Below are 22956 nucleotides of genomic sequence, written 5' to 3'. Positions count from 1 at the left end.
ACAGAAACCCATACGGTTTCGCGATAAGGGGGAGCTCCCCAAAATAGTAGGGCCATTAGTAATTAGGGTTGCTGTACCTCGATACATTCCCTGGTCCACTCAGGGCATGCAACATGTAATAACAAATCTCCCTGAGTTACAGAATGGAGTGAGCCACTGGTTCAGGGTGCTGGAGCAGGAGATGAGCGGCCGAATCTTGGCTGTCGGGGGCCTGAAGGCTCTCCTGGGGAAGGTTGTGGGGATGGAAACAATGCTGGACATATTCGAGCAGGCTGGCGCTGTCAGAGCCCAGATGCAAACCTACAGCAGTGGACAGTGGGCCATTTGACAATGTACGTGCTGCGCAGGTGGAGGCTGATAACCGAAAGGGACGCACAAACAGATCCCATAATGCCGTAAAGCCATACGGGAGGGGATGTCACCAGGAGTGCGGTGCCGCCTCGATGAGGTGGTGGGAATGAACACCATGACACACAGGGAGTTTGTGGATCATGTGGCGCATGCTGAAGATAGACCGCGAAAAGATGGAAAAAAGCTGGAAGATCAAGCAAAAGACATTCAAAGAAAACTACTGTGCAGCTGAAGGAGCTGGAAGCCAAAGAACAAAAGCACCCCCCACACCTGAACCATGGAGCAGCCCAATGGCGCCCCGCCAGCGGTGGTCTACAACTTCTCCGGCATCCCTCACCCAGTGGCCATGCAAGGTAATATACAAGGGGGGGAACTACAAATGGGTGGGAACCAAATGAAGGGAGGGCCAGGGAATGGTGGGCAAACCAATCAGTGGAAAGGGCAGCAGAGTCAGCGCAATTTTGATGATTCTGGTAGGGGTAGTATTTATGATAGCTGGTATTTATCTGATTCTAATTGGAGTAGATAATCAAAGTAAAAATAAAAGTAAACTTGGTGAACTAACGTAGTAAGTAGAGGAGTAACACATAGAACCAGACGCCTTCCTAAAGGTTCTTTGTCTCTTTTTATTTTCTTGCTCGTGTGAGCTTGTGGGTGAGGGACGTTGTCCCCGGTATTTGTATTTTGGTTTGTGTTTTTTCCTGAGCTGCGTCTCATGGTTCTTTATTTCCATGCCTAGTGTTTTTTCTGGGTTGTATGTTGTTATTTTGGTTTTGGTTTTTTAGGGTCATTTTATTCCAGCTTACAGCTGGGAGTGCCAGAAGCACCAACAGTGCCCCAGCGGACCCAGTACGAGAATTGCAAGCCGGCTCATCAGTGGAGGGACGTGCAGACCACATCCACTGGTTGGAAGATCAAGCCGGCTCACCAGTGGAGGGCCGTGCAGACCACATCCACTGGTTGGATCCAGGAGCCCACCTGTTACATGGACTATGGCAATTCCTCATGCTACGAATCAACATGTTAACAAAACTAAAAGAAGTGTGTGATAATTTTAATAGTTGAGTCACTTAGGATAATATATACAGCTGTGATACGGCTATGGCCAGTCAAATTACGCGGGATGCACTTGTGCAGAGAGTGTTGGAGGAACCATGGAAACGCCGTTATATTGAGGAGTCTGAGGCAATTGGATGCTGCTATAGCAGCAGGGGATGTGCAGGAACCCAACTTAGTATGGTGCATTGGCCAAGGGAGATATTCGGGGCCATAGGTTTTGACCCCGAAAGGGGGGAATGTAGGGGAAAATTCACAGAACGAAAGATCTCCCTCCTAAAAGCATGATAACCAATCACAAGTCAAAATCAGACTCCGCCTTAGTGAGCAGGCTGGTTCCTCCAAAACTCTCGACGATGTGTGCTAAAAGTTTATCAATATATCTGTATTAAAGTATGATATGTACCCTGTATAGTTTCAAACTGATTAACTGCTAAATTGTGCTAGGATTACACAGTGAGCCCAGCCAGCTGGCAGGGGGGGGGGCCGTCTTGAACTGTGTAGACCAAACTGTCAAGGACACGGGCAGAGCAAGATATGACTATACAGCTGATTTCTCCGGGACTCTCGATGTTTTATGCCAGGAGTGTATCTATTTGACCTAGAACATTAATTATAGCTGAGCTTATGAAAACGCAAGAAACCACAGTGAAAACTGTTGAAATGAGAGCAAAGAATGCTACGTACATTTACTCCCTTAGAAGAGAATAATTAATCAAATGTTTAGTATGTCTGTAGATTAGAAAATTATATTAGAAGTGAATATTAATGAAATGTTTAGTTTGTCTGTATATTTTCAATGATTCCTGCTGCTTAGTTCGTCTTATAAAAGCGAAAGATACAGAGTGACGTGTATGGATGACGTGTTAGAGGGAGGGCATCCAGAACTTTCTGAGGTCTGGTAGTTTGCCAAGAGCAGGTGCGGGGTGAAGTGAGGACACGTAGTTGGCAGAATGCCCTGAACTTTGTACAGACTTGGCAGAGCATAAGGACCGTTGGCAATTTGCCACAATGACGTTGTGGGAGGAGCGTTGGGAGGAGTTACGATAAGAAAAGTGTGGGTGATTTGCCAGAATGCGGTTTGAGGAGGAGTTGTAGGTGGAGTAACTGTGTATAAAATGGGTGTACAAATGCCAGTCGGGGTTCAGTTCTGGAGAGCTGATCCGGCTTTATGCACGTGTGCTAATAAAGTCTGATTTTCCTGAAGATCTTGCTGCCTGGTGTCGTCTTTTCCCTCGCGAAGATGTTTTTCGACAAATTGAAGATTTGGACTCTGTCGTTTCCTAGACACGACAGTGACAGCCGTTATGTCATGTGTGGATAAGAAAGTCTGCCAAATGCCAATAATGTAATGTAATGTAATGTGTGTGACAGTGTTATGTCATGTGTGTGACAGTGTTATGTCAGCCTTATGGTGAGGGGTTAAAGTAAAGTGTTACCACATAATTAACTGCCTTATGAAACTGAACTGCAAATTTAAAGAGCCAGCTTCTACAACGTTCAATATCCATGCAGTGGCATGTATGGTACAGGAGTGCAGGGAACATGACTGTAATCTCTACCACATGCTAAATAAACCCCTGTGTTTTCCCTGTAAAAGACGGGATGTCGTAATGGGATTAACGGCCCATATTATGTTCAATTAAACAGAACGTGGGCCTACATGAAAGCACATCAAGCTGAGCCTCAGTCTGCCTCAGCCTGGCTGCCATTTTACAAATCCGGTAAATTACAGTAAAACTACACAGTTTGACATGGTGTCAGTGATGCAGCGAGAGAGAGAGAGAGAGAGAGAGAGAGAGAGAGAGAGACAGAGAGGGTGAGAGAGAGAGAGAGAGAGACAGAGAGGGTGAGCGAGAGAGAGACAGAGAGAGAGAAATAGCCTTTCATATGACATGGATAATTTGGTTCTTTGGACCAGCCAGCCCAATGGACACAACCTATCCAGGGGGCAGCCTGTAGCCTAGTGGCTAAGGTGCTTGACTGGGAAGGTTGGCAGTTCATCCCAGGAAGTAGCCACGATAAGACCTGCACAGCTGTTGGGCCCTTGGGCAAGGCCCTTAACCCCGCATTGTTCCAGGAGGTATTGTTCCCTGCTTAGTCTAACCTACTGTAAGTTGCTTCTGGATAAAAGCGTCAGCTCAATAACAAATGTAACGCATGATATGCAAGTCCTACAGTGTGTCTGACTTCCAGGGCAATTTTTCCTCACCTCTGTCTCTGTACTCTGGAGGCTGTTGGGAAGCACGTGTAGATCCATTAAGAGTCGAGGTATGGGCATAATACTCCCATAATTCCCCTCACAGGCGAAGACTGAGCCCCAGCGGGCAGTTGAGAGTGGCCCCAAGCAGTCTTCCTGGTTTAGAAACAGCGCAGTGTGAAACACACATGGAACATACTGGACCTCAATGCATGAGAATGTCCTAAAAACATTTTTATTTCAGCAAACCTGCAGTTACCTGTGTCCCCAGAGTACATCAATCACTACGTGTTTCATGAAACATGTTTCTGTGCACAACCAAACTCTCCAAACGTTCAGATGACAGGCTGCTACATGGACGAAAAGCAACAACTGCTCAGCAGGGGTTTTGCCCGAAAAGTGACACAGACTTATCGGTTTTCTGAACTAAAATGGAGCCACTCCTAAAAGGTAAGAGGTAAGAGCAGTCAGAGGGCAGAGGGTTGCCGATTCGATGCCCTGGGTGTGTTGAAGTGTCCCTGAGCAAGACACCTAACCCCCAATTGCTCCTGATGAGCTAATTGTTAGCATGTATGGCCGCCTATTGCTGTTGGTGTGTGTGTGTGAATGCAAGGCATCAATTGTAAAGAGCTTTGGATAAAATCACGATATAAATGCAGTCCATTTTCTTTTTTGTTTGAATTCCCTGTTTAACGGTGCACAATTCCTCTTAATTTTCCATCTTGTGATGAGAAGCAAATTGATTGAATTTTCTTCCCTAGCTTAAAAAAAACAACACAGCCCATTCGCTGGCAAAGTCAGCGGAAATCTGTTTCAGGTTTTCCAATCGTTTCCTAATGGGCTTCGAGAGAAGAAAAAAAAAAAAAAAAGAGAAAAAAAAAAGGAATAACTGCTCATATCTTCTGAAAAGCCTGATATAATATTAGAATTTCCACCGCTGTGAAAGCCATTAGAACGTAAACTGACACGGCGTGATCGTGTGTTTCCACTGTCACCGGGGAGGAAACTGTATGTAGCGCTGTAGCTCTGCCGCTTCTGAATTCTGAAGCTTCTGAACCCCCCCCTCCCCCCCCCGCCCCCCCCGGACACGGCACAGCGAGAGCCGACAATTTTCAGCCTCGCTCTCACGCGCCCAGCGAGTGGAACGTAGGATACAGGGGGGTTCCGCATCATCGCTGCCCGACAACTTCTGACATTTAAAGCAAATATCTGTATTTTTCCGTTTTTTAAAAGTTATTTTTCCATGTCGTTATTAAATTGATTTTTTACAGCTGTAGTTCCCCCCCCCCCCCTTACTATTATGGTGCATCTAATCATATACTTATATTTATAAAACTAAATAAATGGCAATGTCGATTCATATCTTTGCAGACTGCATGTCTATATACACTCACAGGGCACTATATTAGGAACACCTGTTCACCTACGTATTCATGCGATTATCTAATCAGCAATTGGCAGCAGTGCAATGCATAGAATCATGCAGATATGGGTCAGGAGCTTCAGTTAACGTTCACGTCGACCATCAGAATGGGGGAAAACGTTACGTTGACCGTGGAATGATCGTTGCTGCCTGACAGTATTACATATCAAAAAATAGATTGCATAGAACATAAATAATAATTTTGCCTACACCCGATACATGGTAAACCACACACACACACACACACACACACACACTGATGGACAAATTTGGATTTCTCAGGAGGGTTCCATGGAGGATCAGACTGTACAAATTTTAACTTCCCACATAATTTACTGAATTAGCCTGTGAACTCTGCTGCGCTGCAGCGTTACCGTGAGGCAGGAGCATATATAATATAATATTCAGCCGAGCAGGAGACGAACCCGTCTCCTCCATTTCCCGACCACCTAATAACACAAACACACCGCCGCCGTCTCAGGCACAGTTGCGGCTCCTCCGGGTGAAAATCGGTCACGAGGACCGAACGCGGTATTCGCCGAGCAGCGTACGAATAGGCGGGCAGGACCGGCCGTTTGCCAGCCCCGTGGAAGCACCGATCTGTGGTGTGAGGGACGAACTGCGGCGAAGGCCAGATTTCCAGCGCTGGAGAAAAACGCAGGCAATATTTGCTGTCGTTTTTTTTTCCGCGTCGGGAGATGGTGAGAGGATCTGACTGTTAGCTATGATATACTGGGCCTACTGGCACTCGGGGCAGCCTGGATCTGATTCGTAGCGCTTTTGAAGCGAGCCGCGCTCATCTGTTTCGCTTCCACAACAATGACCGAAACCATAAACTCGCCGTTCCTAGGGAACAATGACGACCGTTGTGTCTCGGCGTAGGCCAATTTCAATTTCGCACAAGCACAGAACATTAGCCTACATTCAGGAAAGAGTGCATTTTTTCCTTCATATTCAGGGGCCGAAGTGGCCAGAACGGGTTTAACTGAGCCGGGCTGTTTCGGATTATTTATTAAACGTGAATAATGGTAGCGTACAAGTAAAAGTACGAAACTGATTAAGGAAATTATATGAAAAAATGGGAACTAAAAATAATGCAACTATTACTTGCGTAAAAGGAATTTGGCCCACATTATTAAATATCAAGAGCTCAGGAAGGACAGCACTGAGATGACAAAGATTCATAAACTACAGAAAGGCCTCTTGGGAACTACAAATACCAGGGGTGCACAGCAATCAGCTTCAGGATTTTGTGCCAACTTCTCCCCTCAATTATTTAATTAGCTAAATAATGTCTTGAGCAGGCGGCACGGATGGTGCAGTGGGTAGCACTGGGTTTGAATCCCCGTCGGCCCGGCCTCTCTGTGTGGAGTTTGAATGTTCTCCCTGCGTTTGCGTGGGTTTCCTCCGCGTACTCCGGTTTCCTCCCACAGTCCAAAAACATGCAGGTTAGGCTGACTGGAGAGTCTAAATTGCCCGTAGGTGTGAATGGTGTGTGTGCCCTGCGATGGACTGGCGACCTGTCCAGGGTGTATTCCTGCCTTTCGCCCAATGTATGCTGGGATAGGCTCCAGCCCCCCTGCAACCCTGTTCAGGATAAGTGGGTTAGGATAATGAATGAATGAGACATTTGTATATGCACCGGCTACAGAAAAGCCAGCTCACAGACCGGCCCTCCAGGACCGGAGTTGTGCACCCCTGACATATGCTTTGTGAAAGATTTAGATTTTAACACATCCTAACATTCAACATTCTAACATTTAACACTCAGATCCTCCAGTAACCATGGTTACATGTTGTTGGGGTTTTATTCTGATTGGATTGAGTTTTAAATGGGGGTGAGCTACTGTCCAGCATCATTATTTCTCCATGTCTCACTGTTGGCAATTTCTTGGGATCTCCATAACAGGAAAGAGTCAAATCTGCTTCATCATCAGTTAACAAGGGGCATATTTATTTATATACTTGTTTTGCACTAGTGCCCTCTGTCACTGTTAAAAAGTAAAAGATGTGAATATATATCTATTACCTTGAGACAGTAGACACTAATCAGAAAAATATTCTGGACTTTCAGAAGGCGAATGGCAAACAAAGGCTAACAAAGCGCAAAATCAAATAAGACTTAATATTCTTTACACCATAGGCAAGCTATCAGAGCTTAGCAACCAAAGGAGACTATCTGAATGAATGATTCACTTCTCTGCTAATCAAGATCATATGTCACCAAAGCTGAACAAGCTCAAGTTGATTTCAAGATCAGGAAGGAGGACGGAGCACTTATCGACACCACTTACTTTGAGCTTTTGTTCTAATGGGCCAGGTCATCGCAGTTCAACGCGCTTTGAAAAGGCCCATTATTCAAACAGCGCCGAGTGGATTTACTTTAAATAAGCGTGTACATCTAAACACATTTCGGAAATGGCCTGGTTTCAATCACAATTTCTCCTCAATGTTGACCTGCAAACAAATGCAAATTTGTATTTTTTTTCTTACGAGTTCTGCAAATTCAGCAGCTACTAAAATGTACTTGCCAATTGATGTCTGGACAGAAAATGTCACATTACTTTGAGTGAATGTTAATGAAACTTTTTTGGAAACTGAATTCAAGCCAATGTTTTCAAAAAGCCAAAGTATGTTTAAATGCATATTTTATTGTCAGTGGTGATCAAATGCAATGAACAGGAACCCAGTAATGTAGACTCACCGTGTTCCCAACAGAACATGGGAAACTGGCTGTTTCCACCAGAAATTAACGTCCAGTCAATGGTAGTTTTTCTCCTGAGGAATGTGGTTTATGATTATGGGTGCTTATTGACTATACCAGACACTAAAACACTTTGATTGACGTGAATTGGACCAAAATTTATACACAACGTCCCTGTGTTTGGAAGACCGTGTTAGCTCACAATGGTCCACAAACACTGTATAAGCCAGCCCGGTTCGTAGTCTCTGTCAAAGTGAATCACCATTACCATGTAATTGTATGCTGAGATGGATTGCGTAAGTGATTCTTACCAAGTTTTGATGAAAACGGAAGGAATTGGACCTGACACACACACAAAAACAAAAGCCGATCTGGAAGTAATTTTTTATTTGTTTGTTATTAACGTCGCAATGTTCGGAACATCGTGAGCTAACTTGTTTTTCGGAACACGGTTGCTGTGTCCGAAACCGAAAAAATGCTGTCTTATTAGGCAGCATTATAAGGTAGGGAGGCATCGAGTGAAGTCCGAATCCAAAGTGTGTAAGAAATGTTATCTTCTAAGGTGCCTTCATTTGACCGATGTATCTTTTGCCGGGCATGATATCCCATGATCCTTTGGGATTAATTTTATGCTTCTTACTTCCGTTAAATTAATGGCGGCTGGAAACAGCGGCAGAGTTTGCAAAGCACTGTAAAAGAGCTCGTCCACAACTGCAAGTATACAGCGAGCTCGATATTTTGTTTTAGTTATACTTTGTTGTTAACAAAATGGCCTCCGTGACCTAACCAGCTAAATTGCTTGTAATTGCGGCTTATTTTCGAGCTTAGCTCTGCTTCTTTTCACGGATAAACGCCTGGGAAACGCGCAAAGACACGAGCGCGTTGCGTAGCCTACAGGTCGAGAGTTATTTACAGTTCCCCCGTTACAGCTTTTTAACTTTTGCCCACAGCTACAATAATACAATCGAAAGCGTCAATTAAACTTACATTTTCGGGGTGCTCCGACGCTTCAACGCCACGGAAAACCTGGGCCCTCTAGCTGTGATCTTTAATTTGGCGCCCATTGTGACCGCGAGCTCTTCCTCTGCCCCGTTACCCCGACTACAACACCTCCGGAAGCTTGTCGGATCTCACGACAGATGAATATGGAGCCTTCAAAAGCATATTTCATCCAACCATAAATATTTAATGTGTGACAGCTACATACTTGTTAATTCAGGGCAAGTTCTCAATTCAGTTAAGTGCAGGTAACTGCGCTGCTGAGTTCTCTGTGACCAGAAGGTCATACTTTTAGTTTCCTTCAAAACAGGGGTGGGTAATTTTTGTGTGTTTTTTCCCCCACCAATAACCCTGGCTAAATGAGCTAATTGGCTGTGTACACCAACAGTCTTTGGTAGTCATTCATGCTTATCATATTTTTTAGATAGACTTTTGGAAGTTTATCGCAGTGCAGTTAATTCAGTTAAGTGCAGGTAACTGCGCTGCTGAGTTCTCTGTAATGCTTATTTCTCAATATTACACACCCTTAATATGACTATGTTTTTACATATTTTTTAGATAGACTTTTGGAAGTTTATCGCAGTGCAGTTAATTCAGTTAAGTGCAGGTAACTGCGCTGCTGAGTTCTCTGTGACCAGAAGGTCATACTTTTAGTTTCCTTCAAAACAGGGGTGGGTAATTTTTGTGTGTTTTTTTTCCCCACCAATTACACTGGCTAAATGAGCTAATTGGCTGTGTACACCAACAGTCTTTGGTAGTCATTCATGCTTATCAAATGTGGTTAAAATGTCAGATGTCATCAATGTTAGGGCTAATTAAATAATTAAGACCAGAAGTTGGCGCAAAATCCAGAAATGGATAGTCCTCCTAACTTCACTTCTGCTTGAAATGGTGGAACTTAATCTGCTTTTGCTGTCGTAGTGGCAGTCGGGGGTGCATAGAGTTGAATCTTGGGCCTTGCTTTGCTTTCATAGATTTGCCATATGATGGTATTTCTTTGGTTCTGTGAAGACGTAGGCATCTTCACTATGCATTTGTTTGATGATTGAAATGTTTTTAAATGTCCTAAGTTAAGGGAACATACCTTATGTTTTAACCACTCTGTTATAATTCTAGTCTGCTTTAAACTACTAATTCATCTCTGGATCTGTGAATAATTAATGGTTGCACACCTGATGGTGATTGCAAATGCAGGTGTGTGAAAGATACTATTATGTAATGGGCAGAGATGTTTTTGTAAACAACTTCTGTTTCTCCTTGTGGTTTTGCAAATGCTTTTATCTAATGCTCCATGATGTTTCTGTTTTCCTTCTGTACAGCAAAGCAATGGTTTTGTCTTAGGATTGCAATATGTATATTCCATTTGTCCATAGGGATATTATTCTAATTGTTAACTTCATATGACTTGCCACAAGAAAAAAAGGTATTTTTTTCAGGAACGGATAACTTTGTAGTGAATAAGCCTGGCATTTATATTAAAAAAAAACCTAGAACATGGTAGAAGTCCGCATTTAAACAATCAATGTTTATATTCACCTGAAGTGTATCAACTACTTTTATGGTTTGCCGTTTGTCTGAAATCTTTTGTGTTCTTATTTTCATAGGTACCAATACATTTATTTGTTTTTTTGCCACATTTCTTCTGGTTTGCAGTCTTTATATTCAACGAAGGTGGCTTTGGACAACTCGTATCTATTGCTGGAGACAAGTAAAAGCTCCTAGTCTGAAAACATGCATACGGCACCATATATGTAACCGTGTCTGGCAGCAGGAGATCGCCGCAGATATTTTTCCAGTGGTGGGGGCTGGGGCAAAGAAAACCCCCAAAACAAATGGCTTTTTTTATTTCAAACGACAGAGCCACTTTTTTTTAGCAAACTGCCTACACGCTGACTACACTGTGGTCTTTACGAGGTTCTTGCTGTCTACTAAGCAAAGGGCTCCCCCATTAGCCTCTCCTGCTGACACAGAAGACAAAGCCGTCGGTAAAGGATTCTGGGAACTTGGAGTAAGAGCTGTGTTCATGAGGGGGCAAGTCTCCATTTTGTTTTGTGGAATAGAGCTCTTGTTCGAAAAAAGTGAAATAAAAATGGGTAATTCCTTTTGGAGCACATATTGTTCCTGGTCTTATTTATTCTTGTTTGTTTATGCAGAGTGTTATGAAAGTCCCCCTGGTTACCAAGTTTACATTCCCTGGCGATGACTCTATTGGATAGATTAATGCTTATTTCTCAATATTACACACCCTTAATATGACTATGTTTTTACATATTTTTTAGATAGACTTTTGGAAGTTTATCGCAGTGCAGTTGCTAAGAGCCCTAAAACTTCCTTTTCTTTTGTTGTTTACTGTTCCCGTTTGATCCAGGCTGTTAAAACGGCGAACCAAAGTTTGTTTAACGTTTGAGGAATTTGCAGCGCGTTTGTCTTCTTAGACTTCTTAGAGAATGTGTAATGCATACTGCTGTGCTATCCCCCATCTGCTCTGTCCAAGGGAGCGAGAGAAAGACCTCTGTGTTAGAGTACAGCTCCTGTCCCAGTGTGGGGTGGGAGGAAGGGGGGTGGTGGTTAAACAGAAGGAAGTGTGAGACATGCACAGAGCTAGCGGGGTTAGGGTTACGGGAGGGGGAAGGGGGGGGGGGGGGGGTTGGTAGTGACTGGATTGGAGGGGTGGGATGGGGTAGGGGAACTTTTATCTGGACCTTAGTCGAACGAATGATGGCTTCCAGGGGGATGGCACAGGAGTAGGGGAAGATGAGCAAGACCCATGAATCCTATGAAGTAATGATGGGGGGGGGGGGGGCAGTGGAGGTGGTGTTGTTCTCAGGGCTAGGGGGCAAAGGGCAGGTATTTCACACCCCTCTGAGTTCAGGGCACATCACAGGGTGCGGAGCTTCTTCCGAACTGACCCGGCGTTTGGTCGGGAGTGTCTCCGCTTGACGGATGGGGGCCGGAGGTGCGTGCGTCTGGCTCTCCGCGGCGTCTCAGGAAGGGGCTTGTTTCTGCTCCAGCGACATCAGACCTCCCAAACGCACACAGTTTATTCCGCTCCATTCGGCTAGCATTAAAGCGATAAACTCATGACCATAAGTCTACGGCTACTCCGGCTCAAAGAGGCCGGGGGGGTGGGGGTTGATATTGGGAGCGGTGAAAGTTGTGAAAGTGTTGCGCATTGCTTTTCTCACATTTTTTCTCCGGTGAGAAAAATCAGGGACGCTTTTGTGTACTAACCTAATTGGGTCCAGCCATTAACAAAAAATAAAACAAAAAAATAAATAAGGATCAAACAAAACCGCACACTTGTTTTCTAAGTTTGAACTGCAGGTAAGGCCTTTCGAGAAGTGAAAACACATGTGGGTTTTTTATTTTTTATTTTTTTTAAGGAGCTGGATGCTCTGTTGGCTCGCCCGCGCCGCGAGCGGAAAAGCAGCCGGCCGGAGTCGCCGGGTCATGTGACCCGTCTCCCGGCAGGCCCTCGCTCCCCCGCAGGGTTAGGGCCCGGGCCTGTTGCCAGGGCCTCTCGGCGACCGACGGATTCCCCGCCTGCGGTGTCCTCCACGTGTGCGGGCCGGCCGCGACGAGCGCCCACCGGCTTCCGGGAAGACCGCTCAGCGTTCCTGGGAAACTGCACGGCGTTCCGGGGAAACCGCTCAGCATTCCGGGGAAACCGCACGGTCCTGTTCCCCGTGACCACGCCTCCCAATCCCTTAGTCACGGCCCCTTACTTGCGTCCCATGTAATCTGGCCACCTTGACCCAGCCCAGCCCACCCCACCCCGCCGTCCTGCTGCAACCCCACTTCTTACTTATTACTTATTACTTACTAGGGGCTCAGCCGGTAAGTGTGGTTGTGTGGCAGCCAGTCGCCGTTGGTGTGTGTGTGTGTGAGTGTATGTGTGTGAATGGGTGAATGAGAAGCATAAAAGGTACAGCATTTCCGATAAAGGGGCTATATAAATGCAGATCATTTTCCATTACCCTTCTTTAATTCTCATACCCCAAACCCCTCCCCCCAAAAAATTTTAAACATACTCCTTCTACTCACCCCTTCCTGGTCTATACTACCCAGCCTCTCCCTAAATATACTAAGCTCTTAAAATTTATTATAAAATATATCGTTTTTTTTGCTATGCGACAGTGCATCACACCAAGCTTTTCATACCAAGTAGGCCTTTATCTATACTCAGAGGTTGCCAGGCAACCATAAATCATAAATGAAACCATAAATCCACTTTCTTTCGAAGGAACTTGAGGATCTGCACTCGTTTTTGAAAAGTGCTCAACCACCTGCATCCTCTTGAACTGTGGAACGGGAATTTGCCAGAGGTGTTGAAAAAATCGGATCACGTTATGGCTATATATCACTCCCTTAGAGACTTGGTTTTCTCAGAAGGAGATGATATTGATAGCAGGACACGAGTGATCTATTAGGTTTGTACAGTGCAGTTCACTCATGGAGCTAGTTAGCTTGGACAAGTTATCTTTAATTTTTGGCCCAAATGCATCACATGGGATGAAAGAATGCCGTGTCAGAAACATAAGCTCTATAGGTTTTTCAGTTGACGTCAAACTCTACTAAGCTACACGTAAGACCAGCAGTCAGCACTCGAAACTAGATATTGCATTACAAAGGTACAATATCATTATATAATGGTCATTATATAATAATAAAAGCTATTGACAAATGAGGTTTATAAACTATGTCTCTTTGGCATAAAATTAGGGGAGTCTGCCTTACGTTCTGTGAATCGGGCCATCCTGGGCTGGAAGCAGGGTGTTTAGAAATAGGAGAATCTTCTAGAATGATGGCTTCCCTCATTGCTGATGTATGATCTCAATGCTGTTGACGTGATGGCACGGCCATCGGCTGCCCTGATGCAATGCATGACATCACCCGACATCCCAGCATTTTCCAGGGTACGTCTTAAATTTCTGTCCCTTTCCCTTCCCATGGTTTTGATTATTGTGACGTTTCATTTCCGAAGATAAATAAAACACTTCCAGCTGCCTCATGAGTCAACCGAATGTTTTTATTTGTGTGCATGTGTGCGCGTATGTTAGGTAAAAACATAAAGAATACCCAAAATGCAGGGTGGTGCAGTGGGTAGCACTGCTGCCTCATAGCAAGGAGGTCCTGGGTTCGAATCCCGATCGGCCGGGGCCTCTCTGTGTGGAGTTTGCGTGTTTGCGTGGGTTTCCTCCAGGTAATCCAGTTTCCTCCCGCAGTCCAAAGACATGCAGGTTAGGCTGATTGGAGAGTCTAAATTGGCCGTAGGTATGAGTGTGTGAGTGAATGGTGTGTGTGCCCTGCGATGGACTGGCGACCTGTCCAGGGTGTATTCCTGCCTTTCACCCAATGTATGCTGGGACAGGCTCCAGCCCCCCTGTGACCCTGTTCAGGATAAGCGGGTTCAGATGATGATGGATGGAAGTATATTTCTCTGAAATTGTATGCATTCATAATATAAGTTTACAAATGTACTGCAGCTTGAAGCAAATTACCTCTGAATCTAGTCTGGGGAGAACAGCTTTACCTGTTATTATAAAGCCTGACTACTCATTATAATAATTTATTCGCTGCTTGGACCCCTAATAATAATAATATAATAATAATAATAATAGTAATAATCATCATTAGAATGACATATAAAATATTTATTTATGAAACAAGATAATCTCTTAACACTTGCACATTTGTTTTAAAAATGTATATCAAACAAGGATATCAGAAAGAATTTACATTTGTGCATCACAAAATATCATACAAAACACAAAATATAATATGCTAGCTATTAAACAATAATGCTATACATAACAAAACCAGTCTAGTTTACATTGCCAATGTCTTGATCCATATGATTCAGCCTATTCAGGAGAGGTACCTCTAAAGTTACAATGCTTTTAATTACTGCACAGGGTTTAATTTCTGGCAAGGTAAAAATACAAACGAACATCTGTCTGCTCCATCAAAATGGGCTCTTGACATTGGTTCAATATTTACTCGCATTAAAATGTTATGGCTGCATCCCATCTGACACTTTCTCCGTCCCACAATGCTCTGCCTCAATGATATATGACCACTGGCCAATGAAATCAGCACAGCTTTTACACTTAACATTTCTGCAGCGAACATTCTTAAAGTCACAGTGTTGATGTAGCACTCGCTATAGACCTGGCATTTTGGTGCAGTCACAGTCTGCTTCCAACCGCGCAAAAATAAACCGTAAAGTAGTTTTGTTTTTGTCTTGCAGGTTCTAAGGATAAAGGTGGCACAGCTGTAATGTAATGCTTATCAGGCGAATATATTGATCAAGCAATGCGCAAAGTAGCATTCCCAACGAAAAATGTCTTTAAAGTGTATTTGGTCTTGATGTTTGGAAAATGTTTTAGTTGTTTGCACTTCAATTGTGAAATTTCGTCAGTGTGAACAAATAAATAAGTATTTACAATCTGGCAGCAACAACAACAAAAAAGAAAAAAACCTATTAAAAAAAAAAATCAACAAATCATTTTTAATGTTGGAAGAAAAACATAAATAATTTACAGAAGAAATTATAATACACTCTAAATATAAACATCTTCATCCTCCTGGCAATAATACTCTTTTTAAAAAAAAACACTTGCTTGAAAAGGATCCCTCTTTGGGTATAGAAACCAACTAAAACACACAACAAACTAACCTTTAAAAAGGCACATATTCAAGATGGCAGGAAACAATGTGGTAATGATAAAAAGCTATTTGTGCAATTAAGATCGATGCTGCTGTGTGGAGAGATAGGGAAAGCAAAGCCACTGAATGTGGATTTCACCAAGCTGTTTGTGAGGTGGAGAGACGTTACCTCAGCTTTGCCTTCTTAGATTTACAGACCAAAAGCTTCTAAATAATGTTGTGAACTAATATTTGTCAACTCTTGTACCTGGTCACAAGATGTTCTTATAACAGGAGTGAATGAAGGTGATGCGGATAAAATAAAATAAAAATTAACAGTACAAAAAAAAACTGCAAAAGTGGTTGTACTTCTAATGATCTCTTTAAAACAATGACAATGTACATGTTTTGCATGATCCCCCCCAACCAAAATTTGGTGCATATCTAAAAAAAAAAATACTACATTTAATGTTTAAGGGTGTGTCAAACACATGAGGCAAAAATGGTTCTTCCCTCTGATTGGTTTCTGATTGGTAGAGCAGAGAGCATGGATTGGGCCCTGAGGTTGTGACGCTCCATCTGATTGGTTGAGCCAGCAAAGGGGAAGGGCTCGATGACCAGGAAGTGATTGAGGTGAGCCTATGCAGCACTGCATCCGTTCCAAAATCAAATGCAGCTCAGTTATCTAAGGAAAAAGGCAAAAAACGCATTGCATATTACAAACACAGAACTATTTGATCAAGAAAAAAAAAAACTATTGAAAAGCCTGAAGGAAACATGAAGCAATCCGTGCAGGACAATGTGCGTGAAAAGCAGCATTCCCATACTCAAACAATTGTGAACTTAGGAGACATTAACAGCCTTTTTAAGCACAAGACCGGGACACGACAAGCACAAATGACACATGTCACAACCGCCAACATAGAACAGACACGCCCTGCCACCATTACCTTTTGAACATAGAGGGAAGATCCGGATTATCTGAGAGTTGAAAGAAAGTTTATATAATACATTTTATTTCTAGACCTCTTTTCAAGGTACTCAAAGACGCTTAAAATGTTTATGTTGTCTTCATGGCTAAAATAACAATTGCCCACAAAGTGCAGATAAATCATTTTAATTCCACAATTGAATAAAATTACTTTAATGTAGTAGGAACACTGTACTATAGCTGTACTATATGATAAACTGAAAGCTACTGTCCTCTGCAATATTCCCTTTTAGAAGAAAAACTGATAGATGATCATGACTCATAATACATTAAAATGTCAGCATAAGAGGTACTTTCAGTGGTTATATCATTGAGTTGTCACAGTTAAAATGAACAGACTGAGCCAAAGTGATATTTTAATCACCTGTAATTGTCTATCTAATTAGATATGCACACAGTGGATAGCAGTCCAGAAGATTCACGGCAAGTCATAAATAAATAACTGTTTTGAAATCTAATGTCCCAACATGGCCACCTAGCTTTGTTGTGTGTTGGCCGTGTTCAACGGGCCGAAGTGTTCAGGTGACTGTTTCTACGCGTGTTACTGAAAACGGGGCATCTGATGCTCACCTCTGCACTCGTATTTGAGATCGGAGAAGAAGACGAGCTCTTGGGAGAAGACGAACAGCCCTAGCCGCCCGCCGGCGAAGGTTGTGTCGTAGATGGGACCCGAGTCGGCCATGATGGCCTTTCCTTCGTAAACCACCACCCTGCAAATGACAGATTAAAAGCGCGGTCAACTCCCCCGTTCCTTCCACGATGAATTCTGCTGGCCACATGACCGAGTCCGGTCGGTGCATGATGGGAGATTCCTCACCTAATGAAGCCGGTCTTTGGTCTGTGGATCAGGTGCCACCTGTAGGCGGTGTAATCCTTCCAGCCGATGTTCTTGGGGTCGTGCCACAAGGTGCGGACCTGAAGGGCATTCAGAAAACAGGAAACGCATTCAAGAACCACAGTAGGGAGGAACTCTTTTCTTGTACCACAGTGTGGAAGAAACCATTAGTGGATCACGGTACAGATTTGGGACAAGACTGTTTACTTGAATCACCTGAACGTCTCGATAGCTTGATGTCTCTAGACCTACATATCTACCTAGGTGAAAACCTGCCTATATTTGGTTGAAAAGTGAAAGGTTTCTGGCCAACTTGGAGGCTATATCCAGAAATTGGGGCTAAATTAGTCTGTTTCTGTCAAAACATCTCTCAGTCTCAGATGTACAGCCCTCCAGATGTCTAAATCGGTCTAGATTCCATCACTGGGATATGGCACTTGACGAAGGGAAGTGAGTTACAGGGTGTGGCCGTTTGCCCGACGCTCACCTGTCCTGGGGTGTTGCCCGTGTGCCACAGCGCGTTCCTCAGGTGTTCGCCGGTGCCCGTGGTGGAGTTGACCACTTTGAGCGAGACGCCGGAGATGCCGAAGGCCTTGGAGGGCTTGTCCTCCCAGTAGGTCTGGGTGATCTGCTTCCACATCACCGCGTAGAAGCGGCCGCTGGACTGGTAGCCGAACACGAAGCCCGCGTAGTCGTCGTCCCGGTCCGTGTTCACGTAGAACGTGCCGCTGAAGTCCACGGCGTTGAACTCATCGAAACCTACAGGGGGGGCGAGAGACGGTAACGTCAACTCCTCACGTTCTATACCGAATTATTACATCTCTGCGGAAGAAAAAAAAACTGCTCAAGCTGCTTTTTGAAACAGCTGGTTGACCAGTTCAGACCAGCTTAGCCGATTGCTCAATAGCCAATTTAGTGTAGTCTTAAAAGCGATAATTTTTTCCTGTGTCAGATGTCTAGCATTCTAATATTTTTGAGAACCTTTCTCTACATGAGAAAATGTAGTGCCCCCAGCCTACCATATGAGCCACCACTAACCGGAAAAATAACCCTAGGGGAAACATAACATAACTTAACATAACTTGACATAACAATGGCCATTCAGCCCAGCAATGCTCGCCTTTTCCAACCACTAAATTATACCTACTGCTTAGTTCGCCTAAAAGCCAAATAGTATCTTGCACTGTATCAAACCTGGTCTTGGAAAAACTCCTCCATGTCCACTACATGTCCTGGCAAGCTATTCCACCATGTACAATATACATGTGAGCAGCGCTGTGTGACTCACCCACTGCGATGCCTGGGTCAGAGTTGGCGGTCTGCACCAGCTCCTTGCCCTGGTGCCGGACCACCCAGTTGGGATCGATCTGGGCCGTGCCCTTGGGGTCCAGGTGCACCATCTGGAACTTCCTGAAGTCGGTGACGCTGATCTCGTTGTTCTCGGGGCAGACGTCGAAGATGTCGGGAATGTTGTCGTTGTCGAAGTCGTCCTTGCAGGCATCTCCCCTGCCGTCTCCTATCGAGGGAAGAGACCGGGATGCCGAACGTCAGTCGGAAATATCGGCTGGCCATTACACGTGTGTGTGTGTGTGTGTGTGTGTGTGTGAAGGGGAACCCCAGTTTAAGCTCTGTGTTCTAATAATATTCCCTCAACAAAGGCCCGACATTTCAAACTAATCAGTCAAATGTCAATGAGTAATTTAATTATGTAAGGAAAAAGACATCAGGCTTAATATCAGCAAGCAGCAAACCCCAGTTAGCCCGACTTGACCTTGTTAGGGGTCAAAGTTGTTCAATCTGGGCACAGCTTCAAAAAATCCACAACTGATTACCAGTATGCTGGTATATTTACATGGTTGTTTTGTTGGAAGGGTTATTGAGACGGCATAATTTAAAGCTTTGGTAATCTGACTTTAAGATCTCCTTTCTGAAAAGCAATCGGAGAGGCTACAACGACATAGTTCTGGCCTACGGTGAGATTTCATTAAAATTAATGGGGAAAAAAAACAATTCCAACAAGCGAACCTAGCTTGAATTCAACATCCTGCGCCAAGTGCAATAAGAAATATCAGCCATCTTCTCATTTGATACATGTAACTGTATTAGAATGTGAAGTCTATTAAAAACAGGCGCGGCACACTGAAACCGAAAACCCCAAGGCTGGCTCTTCGTGCTAACTTTTAGCCCTCAATAAAACAGCCTCACAAGAGGAAGCTCATTCTGCCCAGTGCATTGTTGTTGTTCTGCCTGACTCGGGCCTCTCAAATTAACACCGCGTGGGAAAAGTGGGAAGGCACCTGGCATAGATGCTTCCTTCCAACAAATCATTTCCAGTTATGCTCACAAGCCAAATCCACTTTCCTCAAGGTAAGGGGCGGCCTGTAGCGTAGTGGTTAAGGTACATGACTCGGACCCGCAAGGTCGGTGGTTCGATCCCTGGTGTAGCCACAATAAGATCTGTTGTTGGGCCCTTGAGCAAGGTCCTAAACCCTACTCCAGGGGAAGATTGTCTCCTGCTTAGTCTAATCAACTGTACCTTGCTCTGGATGAGAGCGTCTGCCAAATGCCAGTAATGTAATGTAACACTTGTGTGCAGCTCTCCAGGACCAGGAGTAAGGCATTAACATGTTGGGGTAACTTTGTCACCAAATAACAGAGTTAATGTCGATGAGAATTATGTCCTCATTGGCAGCTGAATTTATTTAGTATAATGCTGATATCATATAGCATTCACAATGGCCCTGGGCCCAGCATCCTGCCTTACGACCTGACTCTGCTTAACTTCAGACATAGTGTAAAAGCGTGTAGCGGCAATCCGATGGGAGATTCCCAGCTTCCCTGCTTCCATGTACGGTACGTGCGCGTGAAGCCTGGATGTTTCCGTATCATTCCCGGCTCTGCTTCAGCGCCCGGAGATTTTGCCTATTACAGCCAATCACAAATCATCACCGCTGTCCCCCCAAGTGCCCGGACAGGCTACTACAGTAAGGGACATTCCATTCTGATTGGATGACAAGAGAATGAGGGCGAATCGCATGGAATGCACAGAGACTACTGTGTGCTTCTGCATGCGTGTACACGTGTAAGTATGTGCGTAGGTATGCGTGCATGTACATTCACATGTGTGCGTGTTTTGTGCATGTGCGTGCACGTATGGTGTGTGAGCACGCATGTATGCCTGCCCTGCTGTAAAATTTCCGCTATGCCAGCTTGAAAATTGAGCTGATCATAAGTTGTTCTGGCTGGGTATGAGTTGGTCAATCGGCATGGCCAAGCTTGTCATGAAGCTGGTCTAGCTGGGCATAAGCTGGTCAGCCAGCTAGTACTGGTAGCTTGTCTTAGCTGGTAGCTGGTCAACCAGTTACCAGCTGTTTCAAAATATAGCTTGAGCTGGTCAAATCACGTCAAGCTAGGAGCTAGTCTGCACAGGTCAACCAGCTAAACCATGTTGATCTGAGAGCTGGTCTGAACTGGTCAACCAGCTAAACCATGTTGAGCAGGGAGCTGGTCTGAACTGGTCAACTAGCTAAACCATGTCGAGCTGGGAGCTGGTCTCAACTGGTCAACCAGCTAAACCATGTTGAGCTGGGAGCTGGTCCCAACTGGTCAACCAGCAAAACCATGTTGAGCTGTGAGCTGGTCTGAACTGGTCAACCAACTAAACCATGTTGAGCTGGGAGCTGGTCGCAACTGGTCAACCAGCTAAACCATATTGAGTATGGAGCTGGTCTCGACTGGTCAACCAACTACCAGCTGCTTCAAAAGCTAGCCTGAGCTGATTCTTTCCGCAGTGAGTGCTGCTGCCCGTGTGCAGTCGCGGAGGTGAGGCGCAGTTTCTGCGCAGGTGTGCGAGACAGAGAGCCTCGGGGGGGGGAGGGCATCCCGCAGAGCTGGCGGTAAGAGCCCGGAATGTTCCGGTGTTTACTGGAAAATCCCTGACTTACGGCCTGGCCTGCTCTCCAGCGTCTGCTTGGCCTGACCCCGGCTTCTCCAGCGGTGATTTCGCTCACCGCTTTTTTTACGGCTTTCTCACGAAAAAAAAAAAAAAAAAAAAACCAACTCTTTCAAAAATAAATAAATCTCGAGTCGGGTCAATTCGCGGCGGAAGATTGCGCTCCGTCTGATTGCGGTGGCATATTTTTGTTTTCGCACAAGTGGTTTCATGAACAACACGCACCTATCATCTGGTCCACAGAGTCTCAGACGTTTAGCGGTCAGCCTGCGATTGCTTTGCCATTTGCTGCCCTTAGAAAAAATGATTTTTCTGCCTTCTGGATTTGTAAACAGACCAACAGATGCTGTCCAGGAACTGGCATGCTTTTGCAGGAACATAGGGCTCAGTTTTGGTGGGGTGTGGGGTGTGTGAGACATATGACCTTGTTATGCTGAGCATGGCATTTCATCTTTTTTACCGCCGTTAAAATCCAGAAGTGTAAATTGCTTATATGATATATGATTATGTCACAATCCAGGGCCAAACCACTATTTTGAAAGCCCAGAATTTTACATTTCTATCAGCAGTTTTTTATAGATTAAAAAAAAAATTGTAATAGTTTTTTTTTCTAATTTTAAAGCCCCATATCTAGTATATTTATTTTATTGCATGCAAATTCAACCATGTCTGCTAGAGTAATTTCAGATGATTTACCTATTGCTAAGAACAATAAACAGTGTTGTCCTGGATACACACATATACACAGGAGGAAGACACTCGCTGCTATATATCTGGGGTGATCGAAATGGCCTCCTGCTATTGTTTGTATTACATTATTTATTATCTAAACAGATGTTCCTGGCCTTAAATTCTTCTCACTATAAATTTCTGCAGCTGCATATTTTGTTGAGTGATTCAGGTTAACTACCTGATCTCAAGAGTGCAGCTGCGGCAGCAGCAACATAGCTTTTCTGGGACTTAAACCAGCAACCCCTCAATCACAGGGTCCAGATCCCCCATCCCACACAGACAGTCAGTCGGCGCCCCTTTCCCCCCCGGCCCCCCGGTCCCCTAACCCCTGGTCCCTCACCGTCAGAGTCCCGCTGGTCTCTGTTGGGGACGAGCCGGCAGTTGTCCTTGTCGTCGGGGATGCCGTCGTTGTCGTCGTCGTAGTCACAGGCGTCTCCTTTGCCGTCCTTGTCGTGGTCCGCCTGGTTGGCGTTGGGGATGTAGGGGCAGTTGTCCTGGTTGTTCTGGTGGCCGTCCTCGTCGATGTCCTGGTTGTTGTCGCACTGGTCTCCCACCAGGTCGTTGTCGGTGTCGGTCTGCGTGGGGAACGGGCCGGGCAGTTACATTTAAAATGTCTCCCAGTACTGGTAAGCAACATCTCCAAGTAGGGAAGAAGTGGGCAGTTCTCCCAAAAAAACAATTCTTTACAGAGGCCTTAATTTTGATTCATTGCCCCGATTCCTCTGATTTCATATTAATTTCTCATGCATGGAATGGACATTTCTGGAATACTCTGCAGATACACAGACTCTCACCTGGTCAGGGTTGTGCATCAGAGGGCAGTTGTCGCACTGGTCGCCCACCCCGTCCAGGTCAGTGTCCTTCTGGTCAGTGTTGTACACGTAGGGGCAGTTATCTTCCTCGTTGAGAATTTCTGAAGGAAATTAAAAACACGGCAGTCAGGAGTCAACCGGGTGTGTGTGTGATACGGAACACACCTACGGGCACGTGTGCCAGGTTGCCACTGCCTGGGAGGAAAATGAACAGTCCATCACTGTAATGTCATCGGAGGAATGCGAGAGTTCT

At 44.7% G+C, this 22956-nt stretch overlaps 1 protein-coding gene across 5 annotated transcripts in view; it reads right to left on the bottom strand.

Annotated features, from left to right (window-relative positions):
• Positions 1-14366: 14366 nt before the first annotated feature.
• Positions 14367-22956, bottom strand: part of thbs2a (thrombospondin 2a) — a 51709-nt gene continuing 43119 nt past the window's right edge. For 4 of the 5 annotated variants that reach the window (XM_061227706.1, XM_061227707.1, XM_061227708.1 and 1 more), the window contains 8 exons: positions 22686-22804; positions 22232-22466; positions 18496-18723; positions 17695-17966; positions 17190-17287; positions 16943-17082; positions 16332-16362; positions 14367-16066 (listed from right to left, as the gene is read on the bottom strand). In XM_061227706.1, coding sequence (XP_061083690.1) covers positions 16063-16066; positions 16332-16362; positions 16943-17082; positions 17190-17287; positions 17695-17966; positions 18496-18723; positions 22232-22466; positions 22686-22804 — 1127 coding nt within the window. In that variant the 3' untranslated portion in view covers positions 14367-16062. The remainder of the gene's footprint in view (positions 16067-16331; positions 16363-16942; positions 17083-17189; positions 17288-17694; positions 17967-18495; positions 18724-22231; positions 22467-22685; positions 22805-22956) is intronic. The other variant, XM_061227710.1, reaches the window with a different exon arrangement.

Source organism: Conger conger, chromosome 18, assembly GCF_963514075.1.
Source record: "Conger conger chromosome 18, fConCon1.1, whole genome shotgun sequence".
In the NCBI taxonomy this organism is placed as follows: domain Eukaryota; kingdom Metazoa; phylum Chordata; class Actinopteri; order Anguilliformes; family Congridae; genus Conger; species Conger conger.
The sequence above is the reverse complement of the archived record's forward strand: the minus strand, read 5'-3'. Positions and strand labels throughout refer to the sequence as shown.